General features: G+C 37.7%; 3 protein-coding genes across 5 annotated transcripts; 1 reads left to right on the top strand and 2 right to left on the bottom strand.

Annotated features, from left to right (window-relative positions):
* Window positions 1-4,565: 4,565 nt before the first annotated feature.
* LOC119597269 (protein POLR1D-like) lies at window positions 4,566-9,886 on the bottom strand. 2 transcript variants are annotated; one of them, XR_005230817.1, is made up of 6 exons: window positions 9,751-9,886; window positions 9,218-9,447; window positions 7,818-7,948; window positions 6,871-7,600; window positions 6,314-6,498; window positions 4,566-5,675 (listed from the first exon to the last, which is right to left on the bottom strand). XR_005230817.1 is itself a non-coding variant. In XM_037946803.1 (5 exons), exons 1-3 carry the CDS (start codon window positions 9,774-9,776, stop codon window positions 7,212-7,214), a joined length of 546 nt encoding a protein of 181 aa, XP_037802731.1. In that variant the 5' UTR covers window positions 9,777-9,886; the 3' UTR covers window positions 4,566-5,675; window positions 6,314-6,498; window positions 6,871-7,211. The 2 variants fall into 2 exon arrangements, 1 of the variants encoding a protein (XP_037802731.1); XM_037946803.1 differs by lacking the exon at window positions 9,218-9,447.
* Window positions 9,887-12,659: 2,773 nt separating this feature from the next.
* Window positions 12,660-14,376, bottom strand: LOC119597448. Its single transcript, XM_037947020.1, has one exon. It carries the CDS (start codon window positions 14,374-14,376, stop codon window positions 13,039-13,041), a length of 1,338 nt encoding a protein of 445 aa, XP_037802948.1. The 3' UTR covers window positions 12,660-13,038.
* Window positions 14,377-17,390: 3,014 nt separating this feature from the next.
* On the top strand, window positions 17,391-25,277 carry LOC119597196 (spermine synthase-like). Of its 2 annotated transcripts, XM_037946720.1 has the most exons (11): window positions 17,391-17,532; window positions 18,064-18,139; window positions 18,274-18,341; window positions 18,827-18,979; window positions 19,434-19,436; window positions 21,447-21,558; window positions 21,724-21,846; window positions 22,740-22,894; window positions 23,676-23,765; window positions 24,650-24,844; window positions 24,971-25,277. In XM_037946720.1, exons 2-11 carry the CDS (start codon window positions 18,079-18,081, stop codon window positions 25,121-25,123), a joined length of 1,113 nt encoding a protein of 370 aa, XP_037802648.1. In that variant the 5' UTR covers window positions 17,391-17,532; window positions 18,064-18,078; the 3' UTR covers window positions 25,124-25,277. The 2 variants fall into 2 exon arrangements, with proteins under 2 accessions (XP_037802648.1, XP_037802649.1); XM_037946721.1 differs by lacking the exon at window positions 19,434-19,436 and having other exon boundaries at window positions 24,971-25,275.
* The last annotated feature ends 949 nt before the right edge of the window (window positions 25,278-26,226 follow it).

Genomic DNA, 26,226 nt, shown 5'->3' with positions numbered 1-26,226 from the left:
GCTCTGGTCCTCAGCACCCCCCCCCCCCCTTTTTTTTTTTTCTGCTGTGTCAACATCTAAGGTCATTAGTGGTATATACAAAACCTAGTGATAGAGTGGGGCATGGGGGCAAAGTTCCCAGGTAAAGTTTCTTTTATCAGTAAGGACCCCCCAAATCCCTTGCCCGTTGTTGTCGTGGGGGGGGGCTTAGGAGGCGGAGACTGGGACCCAATGATGGGGAACTCCCCAACCTTGGGACTCAGCCCTCGACTCAACTAATTTTGCATGGTCTTTTTTTCCTTCCCACTTTTCGTTTCTGTCCCTTCACCAAACCCTTCTGCTATCCACCTCCTAAGGTGTGAGAGCCGTGCTGAAAGGATGAAAGGCTGACTTTGTGCCAGTCCTGAACGGCCTGAGGGAGCCATGGGCACGGTATTCCCCTGATTGTTCCTAGCCCTTACCCCTCAAGGGGACCCTGAGGGGTGGATGTTTTTATCCCCAACATAACCCAGGCTTACCATGGCCAGTAATGAAAACATATCCCCACTATTAGGGGCAATGAGGCTTGCCCCTTTATCAAATAGCCCCAACGATGTAAACCCACCCGATTCCCTGACCACGGCTCCGAACACTGCAATAACTACCCCCTCATCAATGCCTACTTGTACAGTAGCCAACAATCAACCCTTAAGGAACATTTCCACTCTTCCAGCATGCTCAACTTCAACACCTCTATCCCCACAACCTCCAACATCAACCACCCCATCCTCCCTTATTAATACCTTACAGCCTTATTGCCCACCTCTCCATAACACTACCTCCCTCAACACTACTCCATCTTCGTCATGCCCCCGCCCTTCTACTACCCCTATCTCTACAACAATCTTGAATACTCTCTTTAGCATAGCCAAATGGGACCGATTTTTCGTGATCCCTCCCACAGCTCCCTACTCTGACAACACCCTTCTCTTCCAACAATGTCTCCAAAAACAAGTAGGTAAAGTCTCTTTCCGTAGCTGACCCAACCGCTCCCGTCTTGTCACAGTAACATCCGAAAACCAAGCTATAGCATTAACAAAACTAACTAACCTATATGGTAACCCCATCCTTGCAGAACCCCATCCAATCCTCAGTACTTGCACCGGAACAGTTTTCAATCTCCCCAGCAAATTGCCCAGTCTATGACAAAGATTGGTCAGACTGTGGAGAAGACCTACTTGCCTATCTCACAGACTATGATGCAACATCAGTACAATGCTACTCCATTCCCCCCAGAGGTCATCGAAAGAAACCCACTAATATAGCCAAAATTACCTTCCGTAGACATGACCTTCCCTTTAACGTCTACATAGGAGGAGAAACCCTCCCTGTTCGTCCATATCAACCTCCTCCACGTCAGTGCCAAAAGTGTTGGCGTCTAGGACACCCAGCCAAACATTGCCGTTCCACAGCCAGATGCCCACTATGTGCCCAACCTGGCCATACTCGATCTAACTGCTCTGCACAATCACGCACATGTGCCAACTGTGGCGGCCCCCATAATGTATTTTATAGGGGCTGTCCCACCTACAACTTTGAGTCTGAGGTAGCAACTCTCAGATTCAAACTTGGACTCACACTACGTGAAGCCAGACAGGAAGCACGTCGACGTGGTTTCTCCCTTACTCCTTACTCTAGTAATACTGCTCATTCTACAATTCTCCTAAACCCACCCCCCCTACATCTAACTCCCCCTCTTCTACCGCCTAAACCCTTTCCCCAGTCAAACTCTTTTGCCATCCTAAACCCAGACACTCCAAACTCTACTACAGATACTCCAATCACCACTACAACCCCAACACCTTCCCCTCTTCCTCCTCGCACTACCTGTAACAGACAGAACAAACGTTCCACCCCCTCTTCCCCTACCACACAAACACCTCCACCTTCCTTTGCCCCTACACTTGAGACACCAATCCTCTCTTCCCCCCTTCACAAGATATCCTTTATCCCCCAAAACTCCCCAACCAACTCCTCAGAAGAAACTATTGAAAATATTCAAGATTACTTAATGAAAACTGACACTCAACCTGCAAATCTTACAACTCCTGCTCCTTTCACACTGCAAGTAACTGCTGATATCCATCCTCCTCCTAACGATATCCCCCCACACCCTATCCTCCTAACCCCTCCCAACACAGCCCTCCCCCCGACCCCAACCCCGTCCACATTAACCCTCCCACCATCCCCTCTATCTCTTCCATTCCCTCCTGGATACACGTGAATCCCTTATGTAACCCTCCCACCATCCCCTCTATCCCTTCCACTCCCTCCTTGATACACACGTGAATCCCTTATGTCACAAATATCCCCTTCCACAGACCCTTTGTCTCCTAATACCCCTCCTAGTAGAACACCAACTCCCACACCTCTCCCATCTCAGACCTCTTGGTCCTTAATCCACCCTCTAGCTGCTTCCCCCTCAAAATCTCCAAAACGTACTACAATCTATATCACTAAAGTATAACTATCCTTCATTGGAATATTCGCGGTTTCCGCTCCCACAGACCTGACCTTTGTCATATCCTTTCCTCTTATAACCCATCTATTGTATACCTTCAAGAGACCTTTCTTACACATCCTCCAATACCAATCCCCAATTATCATTGTCTCTTCCCCACATTCCCTTTATGTCTCGTCCATACTTACCTCTGCTTTCCCCCACCTATCCTCCCTTCACCGACCTCCCAACCAATCAGACATCCTTACAGAATCCCACACTCTGTTTCAACAACCTATTCTCTTTCCTCATACATACCCTCCATCTAATCTAACTCCTTACCACACCCGACTCTAACCCTTTCACTCACCAATTCCTTTGCCCAGCTTAGACAACTAATCACTAACTCAACCACCCTTCCCTAACATTAACTATAGTGCTACATGACCTTAGATGTCTAGCACATTTATCTTGTTTTTTACCATTAACCATTTACCATTATCAGTAAGGAAATATTTGTGGATTTCCGGAATGGACAATGGTCAAAAACAAACAAATGCTCCAAACATCAAAGGTTACCCAGCATTATTGTAAAGTATGGTGAAAAGGGTAAATATGAGTTAACAATCTGGATAAGTGGACAAGAAAAGATGAAGGAAAGAGGGCGAAGAAAACACCTGCGAAATTAGTTGAGGCAAAGGCAGATGGGTGATCCCTATCCTGGGCTTCAGTCTCTGCCTCCTCTTCTCCTCCTTCTCTTTCCTTCTCTTCATCCTCTTCTAGCATGCTGTGCCACTATGTCCACATCACACTAACCACATTTCTCAAGTATTCCAGCTACGGATTATTACCCTCATTGCAAGATCTTCCTTTATACCCAATGGCAATCTTTCTGGTCAAATCTTTGTACTAATAAATTACATTCTGCATAACTATCACTCCCCTCATGGGCAGCTCCATTTCATTGGAACAGACGTTGCAAGACAGCTCTCGCCCGCCTACATATTGACCACACCCATCTAACATACTCTTATCTGATGTCACGTTCTGATCTGCCCCTATGTTCCCTATGTAATGTCCCTCTTTCACATTCTGTTGTCCTGTACACACTCTGCTGCAGCCGCTACCACTGCTTTCCCTCACCTATCATCCATTCACTGACCTCCCAACCTGTCAGACATCCTTACAGAATCGCACATTTTCTGCTTTGACAACCTGTTCTCCTTCCTCAGATGCATACATACCCTTCACTTGAGCTAATCCCCCTTACCTAAGCCTACCTTAACCCATTCACTCATCAACACCTTTACCCATCTTTAACTTTTTCAATGTTACTCTAGATTGTTGATGTATAGCAGCTAACAACTAACTCAGTTACCTTTCACTACCCTTTACTATACCTTCCTATAGTGCTACATGACCTTAGATGTCTGGCATATTTATTTTACTTTTAACCATTAACCATTCATCCTCTTCTGTCCACTTATCCTAATCATTAACTCATTTTCACCTGTTTCACAATACTTTATCATAATGCTATATGACCTGTGTTGTCTAACACACTTATTTGTTTTAATCATTAACCATTCTGGAAATCCACAAAAAACTGCCTTACCTGGGGCTGATAATGACCTTAGATGCTGACACAGCAAGAATTTTTCAATAAATATATAATCATGATCAGAAGACGACGTGTAACTAAGGAGTGATCCCCCAATCCTTTGCTCATTGTTGTCATGGGGGTGCTTAAGAGATGGAGACTGAGGCCTTTGTCTTTTGGTCTTCTTCTTTCCTTTTCCTTCTCTTCTTCATCCCACTTATCCTAATCATTCACTCGTTTTTATCCTTTTTGCCACAATACTTTTCATTATACTGTATGACCTTTGATGTCTAGCACATTTATTTGTTCTGTCCATTAATGATTCTGGAAATCCACAAACATCACCTTATGAACAAAAAACTTCCTTACCTGGGGACTATCACTGTATTCTGAATAGCTGCTAAATGACCTTAGATGTTAACACACCAGAAAATTTTCAATAAATAAAAAATAACTAGGAGTGAAACACCAGTTACCTCATGGAGTTAGGAACAGAAAAACAAAACAGGGCTTTAAATATATATACAGCTGAAATGCAATCAACAAACCACAAGATTCTGTTCATACTAAAGGAATGCAGGAAAGGAACACATACATTCAATAATTTATATTTTTGTCATTTTATTATAATCCAGTTCTAAGACCAAATATGCAGTTGAATACAAGCAGTCAATTGTCATAAGTTTTTGTTTCTTCATATCAATTTATTAAGTTGAAATAGTAATAAAACTTTAAAATAGAGTATTATATAAATATATAAAAGAATTAAGTATTAGATAACAATCCTTTTATAAAAATTTTCAGTATTCAAACTCAGTATAAAATAATACTCAGTAAAGAATTCAAAACAATGTAGCAGCACAGTACAGTGCCACAGGAATAACATACTATATCTGGACGTGAATCTAGAAAAATTTGCTACCAATACCTCTCTCAGCATTCCTCTCTTCCCTTATATGGGTTCTCTACCTAACCCATCAATCACAGGTACATGTACTGTCCACTGTAGTTTTGGTGAATTTTGTTGCTCACAGATGGCTCCACAAGTACTGAGCCACCATAAACAATAACCTTAAATGTCTCTCGTGACCACATGCAAAGCAGCAATTCTGTTGCTGATGTTCCAGCAGCTGTCATCAAATGGCAAGAACCTTCACGCTGTTCCAAGTGTTCCTTTGAGATCTTGGTCACTGATTGAAGTAGGTTTATTACACATGAACACATAAATAAACTAAAATTACAGTGGACATGGCATGTACATCATGCCATACATAGCTAGTCTGTTAAATTTGAGATATTACTGCCTTTCCATCTGAGTGTTGGCCATCAATTCCCTCTAGCAGGGGAAACATTCTGCTGAATGCCATGCTGTGAAGGACATCAGTGGTGATAGTGATCTCTTTGCTGCTCTAGAGTCCCATGTGCAACATCCATGCAGGCCATGCATTTCACAAAAGCAATCCCTGATCTCCAAGGTCAAAGCACTGCCTGTTGGTAACTTCACTGGCTCCTGACATATGTTATCATTAGCCTGGGTACTCTTGCATTGTATATACCCTGAGTAGCATCTGCACAATCAAAGGAAATAAGCACTTGTAGCTTAAGTAACTGGACTACCTGTTTAGAAAAAAAAAATAATTCTATGAAGGTCCTAATCAAATGATCACTAATTATTATTTTAATGAACATTCAAGAATTGTATTTCCATATAAACTGAATTTTAGAGAAACTGACAGCATAATTTACCCAATGATGCCACATAACTGAACTGTCCACTGTAATATTGCTTAGTAAATTTTGTTTCCACAGCTCTACAAGCCCTTAGTCACCAAGGAATAAATTAGTAGGTCTACCTGACCTCACCTGATATCCCTATTTCTTGAATTTATGAGAAAAAAATACTGATGTTATTAATACCCTTATCATCATCAATCATCATCATCAATCATCATCATCAATCATCATCATCATCATCACCATTATCATTTCCACTATCATCACCATTATCATAATCATCACCATCACTGACATTGGGATTATTATTATGTTGTTATCAATATCAATAGCAATAAGAAAAAAAAATCTTCCCAAAAATCAAAGAAAAGGATAAACAGATGAGGTCAGTTAGGACTGGTATTAAAAAACAGACTCCTTAATGACCAAGCTTGTGGAATTATCAATGGGTATGTAAAATTAATAGGCTAAAATCACACTGGACATCACATCCCAGCATCAAGTGCAAAATATTAGATTACCTTTGCTACTGTGTGCCTTGGGAAGATCACCTTGGACAAGCGTAAAATGGGCTTTTGTGCACACCTTATTCAGCCTTTACTGAATAAATAAATCCTCTCCTGACAGTTTGGAACACATTTGTTTGGCTCACTGCAGTTTTTGTGCTGCTCAAGATTTTCAAGATGCTAATGGCAGAACACTTGAGCTGAAATGGTGAATAAAGAGACTAATAACAATAATTATAATAACATATATTTCACAAATCATCTTCCTTTCAATAACTAACAATTAGACAAAACAGGGTAACTAAAGAAATATTCTGATTTCATATAAATTACAAAGTTATTATGTGAGTAGAATAAGTGACAGAAAATCTCCCGTCAAAATTCTGTTCATGTTAAAATGGTATCAAAGTTTACATTATTCTCTATGGTATCAGTTAAACTTATCAATAAACATAACCTTTGAACCAAAACACAAAAAAGAGTGGAAATTATGTTCACGCAGAATAAGTCAGTGTGAAGAAAAGAAGGTAAATGAAATATCACATCTCCTTGTCTCTCCCTACATATCTTACCTTACTGGACACTGCAGCTTTACGTGACTCCAGATCGTGAAGGTTTGAAGACTAGGGTTATTTCTGAGCCAGTTTTTCCTCACGTACCACTTTAATCTTGGTTGTTTGCACACATAAAACTCCCCGAAAAATTGGTTCTCGTGTGGAACATAATATCCAAGAGAAATATATTGTATGTGCACTCACTTCAAAAATATGTTTCAATCGGTTTACGTGATTTTATTCCCTGTTACACTTCGAAAAAACACTTCTATTCACTAATGGATAATGGTAGAAAATTTATTCATATATTAAAAATATTTTGTATATAGGGGATGGGTTTTCACAAGGTTTCATATTCACTATGTTTCAGTCTCATCCTCCAAAGTACTTGAGACAAAATTAATATTTCTCGATAAAATTTTTGATCTGTCCTTCTTTATAGCGCTCTTACTGTCTTTTGATTTCTTCTTTTCGGTGCTTCTGTTGCTCGATGAAATTTCCAAACCATTTTCGCTCCACACCATCAACTTTTCATTTTTATTTTTATCTCTGGCCTCTCTACTGCCTTCTTCATGCTGTGCAGCTTTTCTGCTTGTGTTTGCAAGTGAAGCTTTTGTCTTGGTGCTTGCATGTATATAAAGTCTTTTATATGTGTTCCTCTCCTTTTCTTCTTGTTCTCTCTTTCTCTTTCCTCGCTCACTCTGACTTTTTTCCTTCCTCTCCTTAGCTTTGTTCGATGCCAACGCTCCTGCAAGGAAAGGAAAGGAAGTGATCACTATCACTGTTCCTGCTATTGTCACATACCTCTTTATTATTAATGTTTATCCTCATCAACTAATCATTACAAATAATATCACTTATTCAACCAAACTAACATATTTGATTTCACTTACTATCATAGATAACTATTATAATCATTGCTGTTATCAATCATGGAAACACTCATCCAGTAAGATGAATCTCACCTAAAATTGTGTTATGAAGGAAGGTTTTATTCGTTGAAGGAAGTCTATTTTTCAACCATCCCGATGGCCCACAAGTTTCAGCCCTTTGTGCTCCTCTCTTCGCTTCTCGCAGTAAGGCCTCCTCCGCCAGCCTGTTGGAAAGCAAGTAGAAGTAAATATTAACTATACCTTTAATTTACATAACCATGATATTTCTAATTATGATGTTAACAAAAAGAAATTATTTTCTGTTATACATTACACTCCCTATAGGAAAATCAGAAGTAATTCTAACTTGGCAAGCCACAAATATGACACTAATATTATTCATGTTCATTTTTTAGGATATAACTATAAGTTACATCAGTTCTTAGCCTTGCATAAGTTTAGCTAAGCCTAGCCTGGCCTCCCTAATCTTGCTTAATTTAATCTAGTTTAGCAAAGCCTAGCCTGGCCTTGCCTAACCTATACCTATCCTATAACAAAATTAAAGTATAATTGCTGAAAAGATACTATATACCTTTTTAAAAAATATAATAAAAATATAAACACAGTCAATCTCGAACATAGCATTTATTCTTTATTTCTATATATATGCAGTGGCTGCAAAAAAAGTTACATGTTTAGTACAAACTAAAATGTTTACATGGTATTCTCCACATTCCATTTTGGAAATAGGAGCAGCATGGAAATAAAGAAAAAACAATATAAGCCTCTTGAAGAACACAAGAGACAACACCATTGTTTAAAATAAACCCACAATCACTATCAAAGATACACCCACTGTGCATCTATAGGTTGCTACATTTGTCACAACCTATTTTCATCAGTAATGACATTATCATTTACCGTAGCAGATTATTTCATGTATCAGTGAGTGTAGTTTTTCCTTTCTTTATGATAGTATCATTAGATTTTCCTGTAAATGTGTACAAAAGTATTACATGTTGCACAACTTTCTTATTATCAACTTGCAAGGGAAGTACCATAGATGAAAAGTGTCATACTTTCTGTCATTCTATCCATTACAAAGTTGAACTTGTGCCATATGTGTGAAACTGAAACCTTTAACCAAATAGTTATGTAGGCACTGTAATTTCAGTAATAATTTATCATATATGTTGTTGGGTATAATTTCAGTTTCACACAGCCATATGGCACAAGGTAAATTTTGCCATAATTGATAGCACAAAAAAAAAATTAGACACATTTCATACATGGTACTTCCTCCACAAGTTGATAATAGGAAACATGTGCAACATGCAATATTTTGGTAGACATTTGCAAGAAAATATAATGACATTATCATAAAGAAAGCAAAGAACTACACTTGCTGATACATGAAATAATCTGCACAGGCTAAGAATAACATCATAAATAAAGAAAATAGATGATAATGCCATGCATCATAATAAGCCCACAGTGATCAGGTGAAGTTCCAGGAGACGAGCCCCCAGTCGGGAAATACAGCCATTCGGTAAGAGTCTAAGGGTGAAGCTCCAAGGCGGTGTTTTTGGATCCGCAGGAGAGGACGGAGTAACGGGCTTTTAGTCTAAGGAGGGTGCAGTTCCTTCATAATCAATATTTTCTTTAGGCTTATATCATGTACAATGGAAAATAAGAGACTCATGCATGTCACACCATGAGTAATCTGAAACAAGGAATAAAAATTGGCAGCGTGAAACTAAAAACTAAATAAATAAATGGAAGAAAAACCCACAATACAAAAATAAAATAGATAAATAAATAAATAAAAATAATAATATTTCCTTTGCTGAATGTCTGACTTTCACTTTTATCAGAACTCCCCTTTAACTGTAAGCATCAGAAATATGTATCCCTATTCCATTCATAAACCAAAGTCAAGCATTTTTGGCCAAGTGATTACGGAAGATGGCCATAAATCCCCCTTCATTTCCCCAGTAAAACCTACAATCTCCCTCTTTAGACTCACTTAGATAACTCGTCGTCAGTCGGCATCGTTTCTCTCTCGTTCTGATCTAATTCGTGGGCAAAAAAACGCAGGAATAATGCCAATTGTGGGAAGAAAAACACAGCATCCAGCTCCCTCTCTCTCTCTCTCTCCTCTCGGTTTGTTTACATCGATAAATAGCGAAAACCGCTAATTTTGAGCATTTTTGCGCTATGCTAGCGAGTTCGTCTAGCGAAGACTGCTACGGAGCGAGTGGATTTTGAGGGGTTTTCGGTTAACTGGTTGGGATTTGGGGAAAACCATGCACGACAGAGGAGTAGAAAATATTTCTAAAAAAGCCATTAGCATCAAGATAAAATTTGCATATCAAAACTCATGGGCGGGGGGGGGGGGGGGGGGGGGGGTAACAAACAGTTACGGTAATGAATAATGTCTAACTGTATAGTAGTTATCTATTCCGGAATTAAAACCTATTTCATCACCCCTGCTGTTGAATTTGTAAATTTTGAAAGAAAGAAAGAAAAAAGACATGGGCGTTTGAGGAATACTGAGACGTCCAGATGGTCATCCCAGATTCATGTAACCAACAACTCAAAAATATCTTAAAACTTGCAGCATATATCTTATTTACACAATTATTTAGAGGAGTTCAGGAATGTGAACATAGCATTTATACCGTTCTTCCATCTTCCTCGCCAGCTCCAAGGTCTATATAAATACTTATATCTAGTTCTATTGTTGACTACTAATGTCTTCTCAATGACCTGCTGGTACTTTTCTTTTTTTTTGTCTATTCTTCCTGAAATAAATTATATCAACAAGAAAGCTGAAATACTTGAGAATCGCTCAGACTGGGCTGGTTATTCTGTAGAAGCTAACTGTTGCTTGGTGCATTCTCGCCGTGCCATTTAATAATCTTATTGATTTCCATATGCCGCCCCTTTGCCCTTCCATCAGTGTCCTGAGTAACAGATTACAGCAACGAATGCTTATGACCCCAGTAAGTCTCAAATCTACGGCAGTATCTTGTATATTAGGAACATATATGAAACGATGACTTATATTCACTACGTATGGGAGACCATTGCAGAGATAATTCATATGACTGTCCTCAAAGATTAGAAGGTTCGGCCTAACCCATAACGCTCTTTTTTTCAAATAAGAGAAATTTGCCTATTTTATCAGCTAAGTAGACACATGTAGAAAGGCCTTATCTCCCCTAACCTGGCACTTCATCTGTCTCCACATGAAATTTGATCAGGTACCGAAAGTTTTACATTGTACAAGGATCAGATGTAAGACTCATCCTTTTGCCCATAAAGTATCTGTCCCTTCACAGCCAGGAGAAAAATACACATTTCCTATGGTACTTCCTAATAATCTATTGTACCTGATGTTCACCTGTCAGTGTATGGGCACTTTCTGAGGGCCATGAAACAATTTGAACATTTTGACGTCGAATTAAACTGAATCTTATCTCACCTACATTACCTACTTATAATTATCTCTCATTTATCAATACATTGGAATCTTCTCATAAAATGTTCTTGTCCTCTATATAATGGCACCATTATTCATAATTCATCATTCATAACTAGTAATAACTGTATCTCAAAAGATGACAGTCACGGCTATAAGGGGGTGATGGCGTAGGCAGGGCCAGATTTCCATAGAGGCTTAAATGTTAAGTTATAAGTTAAGGAAAATTTACTGAAAGTTTACTGTTTAACGTTTTGAATAAATAAATGTGCTAGACATCAAAGGTCATATAGCTTTATGGTAAAGTATTGTATTGGAAGGGTTTTTATCAGAACAAAATGTCTTAGATTTCAACAGTCATACGGCATTGTATGATAGTATGGTAGTGAAAGGTGTAGAAAGAGGGGGAGTAAATGGGGTAGGATAAGGATGGATAGAAGGGGAAGGGTTAAGGACATAGGGTGATTAGATCATATGATGGCTATTGTACGTATGAGGAAGAACAGGCTGTTAATTTAAAAAAATATTCCGTGAGTGTCAGGGAAGATAGGACAAGTAAGGAAAAGCGAGGGTACGGACTTCAGTAAAGTAGGATAGTAGGCTATGTGGGACTGAAAGAGGAACATTGTATGAGAAGCATAGAGGTGGGTTGGAGTGTGACATGAGGCATGAATGCGCGAGTTGGGTGTGGCCTATTCATAAACGGGCAGTTTCCTAGCGTCCGTTCTGGTGGCATGGGACCGACCAAAGGGACCAGAAAGATTGCCAACGGTTATAGAGAAAAGTTTTGAAGTGGGGGTTGTAGTCTGTAGCTGGAATGTGTGAAAAGCGGGGTTTGGTGGGTTGTGGGCAAGGCGGCAGATCGTGTCAAAGGGCCTCCATATGCTGATAATCTTTTAAAATTCATTGTGTATTGCATTCATGCGTTTTTCATTTCAGATGTGAATAAAAAAAGTTTATTAGATTTTTTTTTTTTTTTTTTTTTTTTTTACAAGGGGCTTCCAAACTTCTTGCCAAGGTAAGAGATTGGGATATACTTACTATAGTGATGGGAGGGGGGGTGATCATCACGAATAAACTGCGATGGGTGGGACTGGCATATCTAGCTGCCTTTCTTTTAAAACGGTGAAACATTTGTACTCGACATGATACCACAACTGTTGTGTACTTGTTCTGGATATCTGTAAGCACCTTCATTAGATTAGTTTTAGAGAGGGTCATAGTGGATGATTTCATTCTTATATCTTAGTCTGAGTTTGACCTACAATTATTTGTACTACGTAATTTTTCCTTGCACTAATATATTGCATACTGTCTCTATATAGTATCTGTATCTGTGCAGCTATCTACCCCTCTGTTTGTCTTTCTCCTTAGATATCCCCCCCCACATCTCTCTTTGCCTGTCTCTCTCTCTCTCCCCCTCTCTCTTTCTTTTTTCTCTCGTATTATTATTATTATTATTTTATCTCATCTTCTCTCACTTCACCCCTACCCTCTTCCTCTCCTTCTCTCCTGGATCCTCTCTTAGTGCAGTTTTATTAACGCTGGAGAGTTTTAGCTATGGATAGGGAGGATAAGTGGGTGGCTTGGTGGATAAGAGGGTGGATGGGTAGGAAGGAAGAAGTTAAAGAGAAGTGGTTTTATTTAATTTTAAGAATAATCAACTTGCAGCAATCAGTAATTATATGATCCATTTAGCCGTCTTCATTGACGTTTCCTGGGTGCACCACGAGGAGGCGGATCACGTCTACACCCCTTTCCCCCCAGTTTTTGTGTCTCTTGTGTTAATTATTTGCGTTTCCCTTTTTTTCGGGACTGGGGATCTTTATTTCAGGAATCCGTATCGCTTTCATCGCTACTGGAGTCAGAATCGGTCAGTTCTGTAGAAAATGTCTCGTACATGTGTTCAAAGGCTTGGTCTTTTTTGCTGTATTCATCTTGAAGCTCCCGTGTTTGTTGCACGTATTTCCTCCAGTCATCGGGAGTGACATGATTAATGGCCTGAAATATAAGCTCTCCAAGTTTGTTGAAATATTGCCAGTTATCCGAATTCTTCTTGACTTCGTCCTTGATCTGAACCCAAACAAGCTCAATGGGATTAAACTGGCTGTGATACTGAGGAAGGCGGAGGACCTTGTGCCCAGCGGCAGCGGCGAGTTCGTCCGTCACATAGCGATGGGTATCTTCCTTGTGCAGTTTTACCAGCTGGAAAAGTTCAGCTTTGGTGTGAGAGGAATCGTGGGGAATCGAGTTATCTGTTAGCCATTTGGTGATTTCCTCTTTTCCCGAACTGATTGAAGGGGTTTTGTAGAGCTCCATGTTGTGATACGGGGCGTTGTCCATAATGATGAGTGATCTGGGAGGGATGTTCGGCAATAGTTGCTCCTGAAACCACTTTTTGAATGCGCAGCTGTCCATTGTGTCGCTGTAATCCCCTTTTCTTCCCATCCTGGATTTGTATATGTACATCGCGCCCTTTACAAAGCCTTCGGAACTCCCTGCATGGACGATTATGTACGTTCCGCCTTTCATGCATCGCGTTCGGGCTCCCACGAGTCCTTCCTTGTGGGTCCAGTCCTGGTCGGCCTTCATGTTCTGGTTAATCCAGGTCTCGTCAAGGTAAATTTCTGGTCTGGGGCTCTCGCTGCATCGGTTGGTCCTCAGCTCCCTTACGAACTTGCTCCTGGCAGCTACGACGCATGACCGTTCCACCAGCATAGCACAGTTTTTGTAAAATTTCTTGTACCTGAACCCCATGTGTTGCATCAAGCGCCAAAGGCTTGATCTGCTCCCCTTGAAGTTCAGGGGCGGCTCCTTCACCGTCTCCATCAGCGCACTGAGGGTTGGCATGTCCCCCCTTTCGTAGATGGCGAGGATAGCCCTCCGCAAAGCACCCTTGTCCACGTCGCCGATCGTCGCGCGCTTGGGAGCCCTTCGCTGGGGGCAAGAGCGGGGCCGGATCGGGGCCCTCCTCTTGGCCTGAGCTCTGATCTGCAGCACCGCTCGCTCCGATACCCGCGTCGCCTCGGAAGTCTTCTTCGCCACGTCTAGCACGGACTCACTCTCACCTTTATTAAAATACTCGAATACGTTCAGGACGAGCTCCTTCGTTTGACTGGCGAGCTTGGACGTAACGTGAAGTTTGGCCGGGCGTGCGGACGACGCCATCGCTTCTGGACGAAGGAGGGAGGTCCGGGGGGGCGGGGCGGGGAAAGTGGGCGGGGCTTGCATCGAGCGCCAATTTCAAATTTATTATTTTTTCCTTACTTTCGATCGTTTCAAATCTGTCTCGGCTAAAGTTATTAAAATGTCGCATTTACCTCTGAGCTAGGTAAAGTTTTCCATAAGGTTTGAAATGATAATGGCAAAGGAGTATCAGCCGCGTATAAGGAAGTATTTACCGTTAACCCCCTAAAGTTGAAACGCGAGCCTAAGGCGTTTCAAGTTTTGGCGGCTGAGCATGAAAGGCTCTGGCTAGCCTCTCCCCGGCCGCCTCCGACCTGTCAAATGCGGATTCCTTGCAAATCGTGCTATGGTGTTTCGAATGTATTTTATTGTATTTCATTATGTTGAATAATTATTATTGTGTATAGAATTGTAGTAATGTTTTATTATTATTATTATTATTATTATTATTATTATTATTATTATTATTATTATTATTATTATTATTATTATTATCATAATAATAATAATAATTATTATTATTATTATCATCATCATCATCATCATCATCATCATCATCATCATCCTCATCATCATCATCATCATCATCATCATCATCATCATCATCATCATCATCATCATCATCATTATCATCACCGTCTTTATTATTATTATTATTATTATTATTATTATTACTACTACTAGTAGTAGTATACTACTACTACTACTACTACTACTACTACTACTATATTACTATTATTATTATCAATACTGCTATGATCATCATCATCATTATTATCATCATCATCACCACCATCACCATTATCTTCATGATCATGATCATTATCATTATTATTATCATCATCATCACATCAGCAGCGCAGCAGCAGCATCTTGATTATAATAATAATAATAATAATAATTATTATTATTATTATTATTTCTCATCATCATCATCATCATCACTCATCCATCATCATCATCATCATCTCATCTCATCATCACTCATCATCATCATCACACCATCATCATCACCATCATCATCATCATCATCATCATCATCATCATCATCATCATCATCATCATTACCATCCTTATCATGATCATCATCCATCATCATCATCATTATAACTATCATTTCTACAGTTACAAATTGACATCATTATCCGTTTAATTTATAACAATATATCTGCTATGGAAGCAGAGCCATTTAAATCACTATTATCATTACAACCAGAGGCGTCATTCCAGCATTTACTCGGGGAGAGCAAGGGGGGTGGGGGTGTTGGTCGGTGAGCGAAGTGAGCACAATTGGCCTTTTTTTGGGGGGGAGGGGTAGGGGACGGGAGGGCACGGTGATTAACACTCAATTGGCCATAAGCAAAATCCTATTGGGTTACTGATAAGCCTAATATAGACTAAATGTTATGGGGTATTTTAAATTTTCTCTATATTTTTTTTTTTGCGGGATCACGGATACATTACATTTTTAAAATCAACATAGGTTCTATTAGCCTGTTGAATACAGTTTTACGGAAAAAGGAGTGAGTACCGTGGTATTGGTGATACGGATGTGATCACAATTACATACATGTTTAGAAACAAGCATCTGCTCTTGAACCTTTTGGTTAAGAGGTAAATCTAGTATTCCTGTATATAAATATAGAGTATTAAGATATATAAAGATCGATGATAACCAGGGGTGATAATTGGGTAGACGGGGGGGGGGGGGGGCAGTTGCTGTACCAGTCTATTCGCTTTGTATGTCTGAACAAATCAATTATCTAAAGGGTTTGTTGGGGTCGGGGACCCTAGGGGGGGAAGGGGGGGAAGACAGACCTTGAGGAGGACAAACAGAGTCTTGGGGGGGGGGAACTGACCCCCCAGTCCCCTTCCCCCAATTGACGCCCCTCATTTTAACCCCAAACATTATGAAAAAAAGGAAATCCCCTTTTCATTCTTAACTAAGAACTCGTACAGCCATACTGCCTTGTTCCGATAAACTATAAACGATTTTCGCCCTAAGAGACAACACGATCCCAACGCCGCACCTGACAGACAAATGTACTCGAATGGAAAATACCCAAGATAACACAACGAGAACACTCTTATCTGCTACGAAATGAATAGGGGGAATTGGAAGCACAGAGAAGGGCCGGGATAACGTTCACTTTTGGAGAGGAATTAACGGCAGCAAAGTTTTCGGTTCGATAAAGAAGGAAGCGTATGCACTCACACACACACGCACACGCACACGCACACGCACACACACACGCACACCCCACACACACACACCCCCACACACACACACACACACACACACACCACACACACACACACACACACACACATACATATATATGTATTGGTAGGCAGACAGATATAGATAGAAAGATATAGATATACATAGCGAGAGAGAGAGAGAGAGAGAGAGAGAGAGAGAGGAGAGAGGGGAGAGAAGAGAGGAGAAAGGGGAGAGAGAGAGAGAGAGAGAGAGAGAGAGAGAGAGCGAGAGAGAGAGAGAGAGAGAGAGAGAAGAGAGGGGAGAGAAGAGAGAGAGAGAGAGAAAGAGGAGAGAGAGAGAGAAAGAGAGAAAGAAAGAGAGAGAGAGAGAGAGAGAGATCCATTATGCAGTGGCACAAGACCTTTGTTACTATGCCACCGCACAAGCAAAGACTTGAAGCCGTAAAATGTTCTATACTGTCGACGTTGGTCCCGGGGTTCATATTCAACTCCTATGTACAAAAATTTAAAACAAAAAGATATACGGTCATGTGTTCCCATATAACGCTTAATCTATATAAAAATGTAACGAAATGCGGATAAATTCTATAAGAAAGAAAAAAGTTAAAATGGGGTCTCTCTTTAAAAACAGATATTCAAACTGGGGGAATATATATATATTTTTATGAAATCCATTTGGCACTCCTGAAGCCTTATATAGAACTTAAGCAAAATATACCTCTTCCTAATAGTGATCAAAAGTTGTGAATTGACTCAATCCCAAATGCACGGCGTTGAGACTCGAATGCTCTTAAGAATCAAGGGGTTTGTTTACAGTCACAAACGAGGCGTCGAGGAAAGTACATGCTGCGAACTCTTCTCTTCATCATACTCACTTTATTACCTGTTCCTTTAAAGACATTCCTTTAGGATAAAGTAAGTTGGTAAATGGTGATATTACGGTGTCTTTGGTGTTGTTTTTTATTGCGTTGTTATAATCGAATTGAGTATTTTTTTTCGTGTTTGATTTGTCTGGGTACCATGCGTGAGGAGGGTTGTGATGCCCGGTTTAATGTTAGTGCTCATGGTTGTTTTTTACAATGTTATTTTATAGTCATATAAACATTAGTTGATACATTTTGCTATTGTCAGTCACACAGCGGAAGGGCTTGATTGAACACACCCATAATTAAGTGGCGGTGATCTTTTCTGTCGTGTCCAATTGTGTGTGATTATCTCAAGGTCATTTGGCAAGAAAGGGTCCTGTGTTTGTGCTTGTTTGTCAGCCGACCAGAAAGTCGCCAGGTGGAATCGTATTTATAGTGACGATATTGTTTAGATTTCGAAAATGGGTGTCAGAATTCCAAATTTTATCTCAGAGGAAATTTTAATTTCTGTTCAGCTTATTAGGTTTTTAGGTGCTGCTGTTCAAATGATTGTAGATATTAGATATGCTTATTTTTTCAGAATTACTGAGTAAAAATGGCTGGTCATTCTGTTCCTGTGGACTTCAGGGTCAATCCTGCAAAGATCTCCAACCCTGGTAAGAAAGCTGAAATGAAGATTTTATATTTATATATCTGCAATTTACATTTTAGCAGTGGCAATATTTTTTTTTACACAACCATATTTTACTGTTAAGCAAGTACATGTATTTATACCAGACTTGTTTTTTAGTTGAGAGGAAAACACTTCTCCAGGACATGCTGCCTTTAATTGAGCCTTTCACTGGCTCACTTTCTGAGGTAAGCAGTAAGAAGTAGATCTATTATTAGTATAATAATTAAATAAAAATGCCATTAAGTTTTCATGAATGTATGCACACATGTATAAAAAAAAAAAAAAAATAACATTGTAATTTGAAGTATTGTTAATTTAAGGTATGGACTTCTTGCAGTAAGTGTGTAGAATGTTGTTCTTTCAAAGCATTATAGGACTTTTTTGATCTATGATGATTGATATTGAATAATGGATAATTAACATTCATAAACTGTCTGATTATTAGAAACTGGCCTATTATTCAGAACAGACTAGACAAACTATGTAAAAGTGTCCCTTGACTTACAATCCTACAAAGCCAGTTCTGCTTATGGGGAAAGGTTACCCAGCATCAGTCTGGTGTCTACTGGACTGACGTAATCTGGCTGTGGGAAATTCCAGTTTACTATAATGAAACTGTGTATATGTCATTTTACTCAGAAGGGTAATGATGTACACCACATTCTTCCAGATTTCTGTGTGTGAGGTGCCAGGTGGAAATTTTGTTGCTCTCTATGCCTCTGACACCATGACACTCTCAGTCAAGCTTTACTCCAATGGTCTTGTCACGGCAACCGTTGAATATTACACTGACCAGGTCAACGAGCACAAGATTGCTAATGATGTAAGTTTACTGTGGTGATGTTTCAACTTGAGTTTATAAGTTTTATTCATTGGAGGTGATATTTTTGATGATAGTTATTTTAGAATTGTTAGGTTTGAGAGCCACTTGTGTAATGTATTCCACTTATAAAATTAGTCTTATTGAATACTGAATAAAGATCTTGTAAAAGAGAAGTAGAACTTTAAAACTAATAAATCATAGACTTATTTGAAGATATGCCAAAGTTGTATACTGAAGTCAAAATAACATAAAGCATGTCTGTACTTTAGAAATGTCCTTTCATTGTTGTAGTTACTTTCAGTGTAGGATGTAGTAAATTATGGGTTTGTTATGATTTTCATTTATTTATTTTTTATTTTTTTAATACTTAGACTTAGTTTTATTACTGGGGTGATGATAACGTGTTGTGGTTATTAATGCAATATCTCTGTTATTACCAACGCTCATCCAACAGACTGTAAGTGCCAGACCAGATGCATGGATTTTTGCTTGACTCCTAGATTTAATTTCATTAGCAGTCAGATCACTTTGCCTTTTGCATTTCACATAAAATTTCTGTGTTGGTTTAATCTGCACCAGTAAATCATCAGTTATCACATGCATATTGTTCCCAGAGATGGTTTCCTAAAGATATAGGTAAATTTTAGAAGTATTTTATCCTTTTTTTTATTTTTTATTTTATTTTTTTTCTTTTTTTTCTTTCCTTCTTTTTTGTATAACTAAATCTTTAAAATGAAATTTGTGTTTGTAATAAAAGGGTTGTTTGGAACAACAATTTTAAATATATTTTATAGTAAAATTGAAGTTGGAATTTGTGTTATTTTGTCATTAATATTAAATAAATTATTCAGTGCCTTTTTACAATTTCTTAAAGCACAAAGTAATATTTACAAAGAATATTAAAGATAAAAATAAGATATATAAAAACAAGAAAACAAACTTAACCCTTTCCCGATGGGTAGTATTCATTGTGGCCCAGGCTTCGCTGCCGGGGGCTTATATCGTCGCCCTAGCATGCGCGACCGCTCATGCCAAATACCAGCATCCCATGCCGTTTCTTCGTAATACTATGAGCATATGTTGTATTTTCAGTTTTCATTATTTTCTAAAGTCTCTACTTGCCATATTTCCTAATAAATCGAGACTGAAAGGTATTTTTGTTGTTATATAGACTCCATAGTTGATCATTATTCAGTCTATAGTCTGAATAAAATAAGCAGTGTCAGGCATCATGGAGTTGAAATCGTCTTTTTTTTTTTTTTTTTTTTTTTTTTTTTCCATAGTAAAAATGAGAAAGTGTTAAAAACGACTTAATCACACTTTCACTGGCAGAAAAATAATATTTTGCCGTGATTGTAACGTACATGCCCCCAGCAGATAGTCCTGCCATGCCATGGCATGTGCGTACATGCCACCCGTCGGCAATGGGTTAACTTGTGCTACATTTTGCATCTTTTTTTTTTTCTTTTCTTTTTAAATTGATCTTTTTATATTAAAATTATGAAATGATATCCCACTATTCATTACCAGCATGTCTAAACACTTGAAAAGGAACAAGGCGTCAATCCCAACCCCTATGTTATTATTTTTAGATATTACTTTTTCAGAGAGGTAGGGTCCAATTTGCTTGAGCATAACATACAAAGATCTGTATTTTCTTTTGCCACCACTATCCTACCCCCTCTCTCTCTCTCTCTCTCTCTCTCTCTCTCTCTCTCTCTCTCTCTTCTCTCTCTCTCTGTCCCCCTCTCTCTCTCTGTCCCCCTCTCTCCTCTCTCTCTCTCTCTCTCTCTCTCTCTCCTCTCTCTCCTCCCTCTCTCTCTCTCTCTCCTCCCTCCTCTCTCTCTCTCTCTCTCCTTCTCCCTCCTCTCCTCTCCTTCTCCCTCCTCTTCTCCTCCCTCCCTCCTCCCTCCCTCCCTCCCTCTCTCCTCCCTCCCTCCCTCCTCCCTCCCCTCCCCTCCCTCCCTCTCTCCTCCTCCTCCCCCTCTCTCTCTCTCTCTCTCTCTCTCTCTCTCTCTCTCTCTCTCTTTCACTTTATCTTTCCATACATTCATATTCTGTAATCTTACTTTCCCTTTTCTCTCTCTTGCATCTTTCCTTGCTTCCATTTTCTTTCTCTCTTGCTTGGTCCCTCTTCATATTCCATATTAATAGCAGTAAGAGTAGTTCCTACCTCATCACTGTCAGACACAGACATCAGTTTTAGTGTTTTGAAGTGTTATTTGTAAAATGGTAGTGACTGTTTGTTTACATTAGAATTTCTTCATAATACAGTCAAGTGTGATACTTTTTATCTCAATGTAAGAAGAGAGTTTGATTTTGTCATGACTGATGTATTTTGATTAATGCAGTTTTGTCAGTAGAATGTTCAAGATTAAGAGACAGGTTATAGTTATACATATGATTATAAACTGCCATATATAATGATTTGGGCATTGTTTTGTAATTTGCTACCCAAATTCCACAGCATGGAAGGGCCTTGGAAAAGCAGCTGATGGCAAAGTTTGGTTGCAGTGTGGCTAAGGTCTTGCCAGCAATCAAGAGGGCTCCTCCTGTCAACCCATACTTTACATCTTCAGGTTAGGAAATGTGTTAATGCTTTCTGATGCGCAGTTATGTTGAGATTACTCTACAAAGGGTGATGGGAGAGTTGCAATAATAGTACTATTGACTGTTTGTGTGGGTGTGGAGGATGCATGTGTGTCTGTGTATTTGAATATAACCTAATGAACTTCAACTTGCAGATGACAGGCTGCTTGAGTATGACGTTGATGGTATTGTCTTCGAGGAGCAGTCAGAATTCCAGAAGGTGCAGATATACAGCACAAAGAGTTTTGGAAACCTATTGGTCCTAGATGACCTCCAAAGTAAGGAGAATTTTTAAAGGAAGAATTTGAGTGTTTTAAGATTTTGTAATTATGTATAGAGAACCTTGAGTTATCAGTGTCTCATATTTTGGTTATTAGATGTATAATTGATATTATAGTTGACTAATTTTTTTTCTTCATATATATTTTTTTGTTGTCATTGTAGTCTATGTCAGTTGGTAATATATATATATATATATATATATATATATATATATATATATATATATATATATATATATATATATATATATATATAATTTCTTTTTTATATGTTGGTAAATGCATGATATGAAGTATTATTTGTTTCTTTGATATTCAAGTTTTTGAATCTTGCTCAATCATGTTTTCTATGTAGTGATAAAATTTTAACTAACTTTTTAAATCTAAAACCTGCCAACACTTTCCTGTTTTCCATCTCAGCAGACCTTGCCATTCATAGTATTCCAACAATATATTTTGGTGTAGCAAGTAGTAATTTTCCCAATCTTAAACATTCATGAAGGCAGACTATCCCTTGTACCAGGGTAATGTCTTCACATGTTGGGAGTGCCCACTCCAAGTTATGTGTAATTAACTGGTGCACTTGTTGGGCCCTGGCTACAGTCATTGAAGAGAAACAGATCCTATTTAGCCACATCACATTAACCATTGTTTATGCTGTGACCATGAGAAGAGAAAGCAGGATAATTTTATGTTTCTTAATCTTCTAATTTGTCCTTTGTGCAGCTGACTCTGCATGAACCCCACTGTGTGGTTCAGTATGGCTAAAACACTGAAACTTTCAAAATTTTACATTATCTCATCCCATCAGGCTCTTTGGATAAAACTTAAGAAAAAAACACTCTTGAAAATCCCATATTTACTTATCAAAATTTTCATCATTCAAACAGACCTTGCAGAGAAGGACTTGCCATACACGCACGGTCTCATGAACAAGGACAATGAGGACTTTGCAGGGAAGGAAATACTGATCCTCGGTGGAGGTGACGGGGCCCTCCTGTGGGAGCTGCTGAAGGAGAAACCCAAATTCGTCACCATGATTGACGTGAGAACTTTGGAGTTTTGTTTGTTGTGGGGGAGGGATAAGGTTAAGAGGCTGGAGGAATGGACGATGGGAATTATATAGGGAAGGAGAGTGAGGAAGAGTGGTTTTAAGTATTTTTTAAGGGGGAGATTGATATAGGAGCAAGGCAAGAAGAGAGGGATGGGAAGGGCAAGAGAGATAATAAGAATGGGAATTATTGATGTGAATATTTTTAAAAATTGGTGATTAGTAGATTTATAAAGGTGAAACTTTTATATGAAGATTAAAGTCCAAAGATATATGTTGCAAATATATAACAAAGAATGTGCTTGTGGACTTGCACAAATGGCTTGAAATTTTGGACCATAATTGATAATTGAACACTATGGCTTAGTACAGAATGAGTCATATATTCCTCTATGCAATGAGGATGAGTTCATAATGTGTTATTATTTTGCTAGAAGGCAATTCAGTTTACTGTTCAGAAATATTCCCAGAATATAGTGATCAGGGCACAGTTGCAGAAGTTGGTGAGCTTTAAATCATAAAGAGTGGTCCTTTTGGCTGAAAAGGTGTTCCAGATTCCAGTGCCAATGAGGGAAGGCTTGTGGGGTTATGTGTGTTCACTACTCTTGGCTTGAATGTAAAATATGTATAAGGTGGTGAAACCTTAAGATAGAGTATTCTCTTGTTAAAGTAATCAGTGGTATTACTGTCAAAGAGGGGGAGAAGGAAGTAGAGAGTTTGGTATGTTTGTAGTTCCTCTTGATGCATTTTGTGAGGAGATTCCCCTTGGTTACAGATTGATGACGTTGTGATGAAAGCTTGTCGCAAGCACATGAAGTCAGTGTGTGGCACCTGCATGGACAACTATGATGGAGAGAACTACAAGGTGAGAGCAGGATTTTTTCCTCCTTACTTCGTTTGTCATATTTATTTTTTATTATTTTAAGTTATGTAGTATTATTATACAGTATAACAGACCTTCATTTTAGGTTGACTGATTTTGATTTATTTATTTTTTCCTCTCTCCCTTTTCCCTTCCCTTCCCTTCCCTTCCCTTCCCTCCCCTCCCTTCCCTTTTTTCTTTTTTCACATATCATGGTGAAGTATTGTTTAGTTGATATAGCTTACATTCAAAGTGTGTAAACCATTATACACAACATTGCAATATCTATCTACCCTGGATCATTATTTATGCAATTTGTCATGTCATGTAGGGAGAGGTGCTGTGAATCAAGCTGTTTGTACCAATAGTCGCAGGTGTTTTGAAATTCCCAGGGGTGGGAGTAATATGTACACATGCATACTGTATAATTTTATGCAGCTCAGGACAAGATGAAGGTTTAATGTATATCTCTCCTGTTTGTGTTTTAGAGAAAGAAAGAAAGGAAGGGGGAAAAAAATGTGCAGTTAATTAAAAACTGAAAATACAGTCCATGAATTTTAAGTGAAAATTAAAGTGCTGGTGCTTATGTAGAGAACAGGGAAAAGTTTTCATTGAAATAGATCCAGATAAAACAAGAATCCTTTTTCACATTATATACAGTGTTTCCATTCAGTGAATTTAAGAATCAGATAAATGAAATGGGAGTGTTTTTATCCAGTGTTTTCTTATAATGCTTTTATCTTATCATTGCATAAAACCAGAATATTATAATGTAGTGTTTCCAGTGTTTGATTACCAGTATAAAAAACTCAGATAATTGGTTTCTCCCTTGAAAATATTCTTTTTATATCATACTACAGTACTTCACACCTCTTCATCCTTTCCAGATAATTGTAGGAGATGCCATTGCATACATGAAGGACTACATAAAGGAGGGGAAACAGTTTGACTACGTGTTTGGAGACCTCACGGATGTTCCCATCTCTCCCACCCCTCGAGGGCAGCTGTGGGACTTCCTCCGCACCATTCTTGGTCTGGGGATGCAGTGCGTGAAGCCAGGCACAGGAAAATATATGACACATGTTAGTGTGCCCTTTAGTTGCTGTTGTTGTTTCTTCTTTTTGTTATGATTGATTAGTTATGATTTTATTTGTGTGTAATAATAGCATATCATCTGTGTAGTCATCATGTTTTCCAACAATTTTCAGGCCATTGGAATCCAGTGTGCAAGTGCTCTAAAAATGTTTGAGGAGCAGTTCGAAGCCCAAGACATCCCAGTGACTCTGACACGTACAAGCCATTATGTGCCATCTTTCATGGAGTTCTGGTGCTTTTACCAAGCCACCCGCAAAGCAGCGTAGGGCAGGATACATATTACTTAGGCTTGATTTTGTTACAGCTATACAAAATGAAGTATCATGTTGCTGCTCTCCCAAGATGAAATATATATATACACATAATGAAATCTTATATATAATATATCTGTATATCTATATATATATATAGATCTAGGTATATGTAAATATATTTAGAGCTATATATGTATATATAGATATAGATATGTAGATATATCTATATATATAAATATATATAGATATATATAGATAGATAGATATACATATAGATATAGATTTTATGTATATATATTTTATATATATGTATATATATTATATATATATATATGTATATATATTTATATATATATGTATATCTCTATCTATCTATCTGTATACATAAATATAAAAAAATATATATATATATATATAATATATAATATATATATATATATATATATATATATATATATATATATATATATATATATGATATATATATATATATATATAATATATAGTATATTATATATGATTTATATATATATATGATTATATATATATAATGATTATATATATTATATATAATATAATATATATTAATAGATATTATATATAATATAATATATATATATATATATATATGATATATTATATTTTATATTATTATATAATATAGTATATATATCTATATATATATAATATAAATTATATATATAAATAATATATATATATATATAATATAATATATATATATAATATATATATATAATATTATATATATATATAGATATATAATATATATATATATATATATAGATATATATATATAATATATATATGATATATAATATATATATATATGATATTATATATATATATATTATATATATATATATATATATTATAATATTATATATATATATAATTATTATATATTATATATATATATATATTATTATATATATATATATATATATATATATATATATATATAAATTTTCCTGAAAAGATAAGCAAACATAAATTGTTAAACATCTGAACTAAGTACAACTAGATATATTTTTGTCTATGTTTTAGGCCTGTTTTTTCACCAAATGATATTAAATTTAATGATAAAGATGTATTTA

This window comes from Penaeus monodon, chromosome 39 (assembly GCF_015228065.2).
Source record: "Penaeus monodon isolate SGIC_2016 chromosome 39, NSTDA_Pmon_1, whole genome shotgun sequence".
Lineage (NCBI taxonomy): Eukaryota > Metazoa > Arthropoda > Malacostraca > Decapoda > Penaeidae > Penaeus > Penaeus monodon.
This window is presented reverse-complemented; position numbering and strand designations above follow the sequence as displayed.

Excerpts from the sequence above, each read along its gene's own strand:
- LOC119597196 (XM_037946720.1), top strand. The coding sequence starts at position 18,079 with ATGGCTGGTCATTCTGTTCCTGTGGACTTCAGGGTCAATCCTGCAAAG. Across the intron at positions 21,559-21,723 it reads CCCATACTTTACATCTTCAG|ATGACAGGCTGCTTGAGTAT; the intron begins GTTAGGAAATGT and ends TTCAACTTGCAG. Across the intron at positions 23,766-24,649 it reads ATGATGGAGAGAACTACAAG|ATAATTGTAGGAGATGCCAT; the intron begins GTGAGAGCAGGA and ends CATCCTTTCCAG.
- LOC119597448 (XM_037947020.1), bottom strand. The coding sequence starts at position 14,376 with ATGGCGTCGTCCGCACGCCCGGCCAAACTTCACGTTACGTCCAAGCTC.
- LOC119597269 (XM_037946803.1), bottom strand. The coding sequence starts at position 9,776 with ATGCCGACTGACGACGAGTTATCTAA. Across the intron at positions 7,949-9,750 it reads ACTGACGACGAGTTATCTAA|GCTGGCGGAGGAGGCCTTAC; the intron begins GTGAGTCTAAAG and ends GCTTTCCAACAG. Across the intron at positions 7,601-7,817 it reads CCTTCATAACACAATTTTAG|GAGCGTTGGCATCGAACAAA; the intron begins GTGAGATTCATC and ends CTTTCCTTGCAG.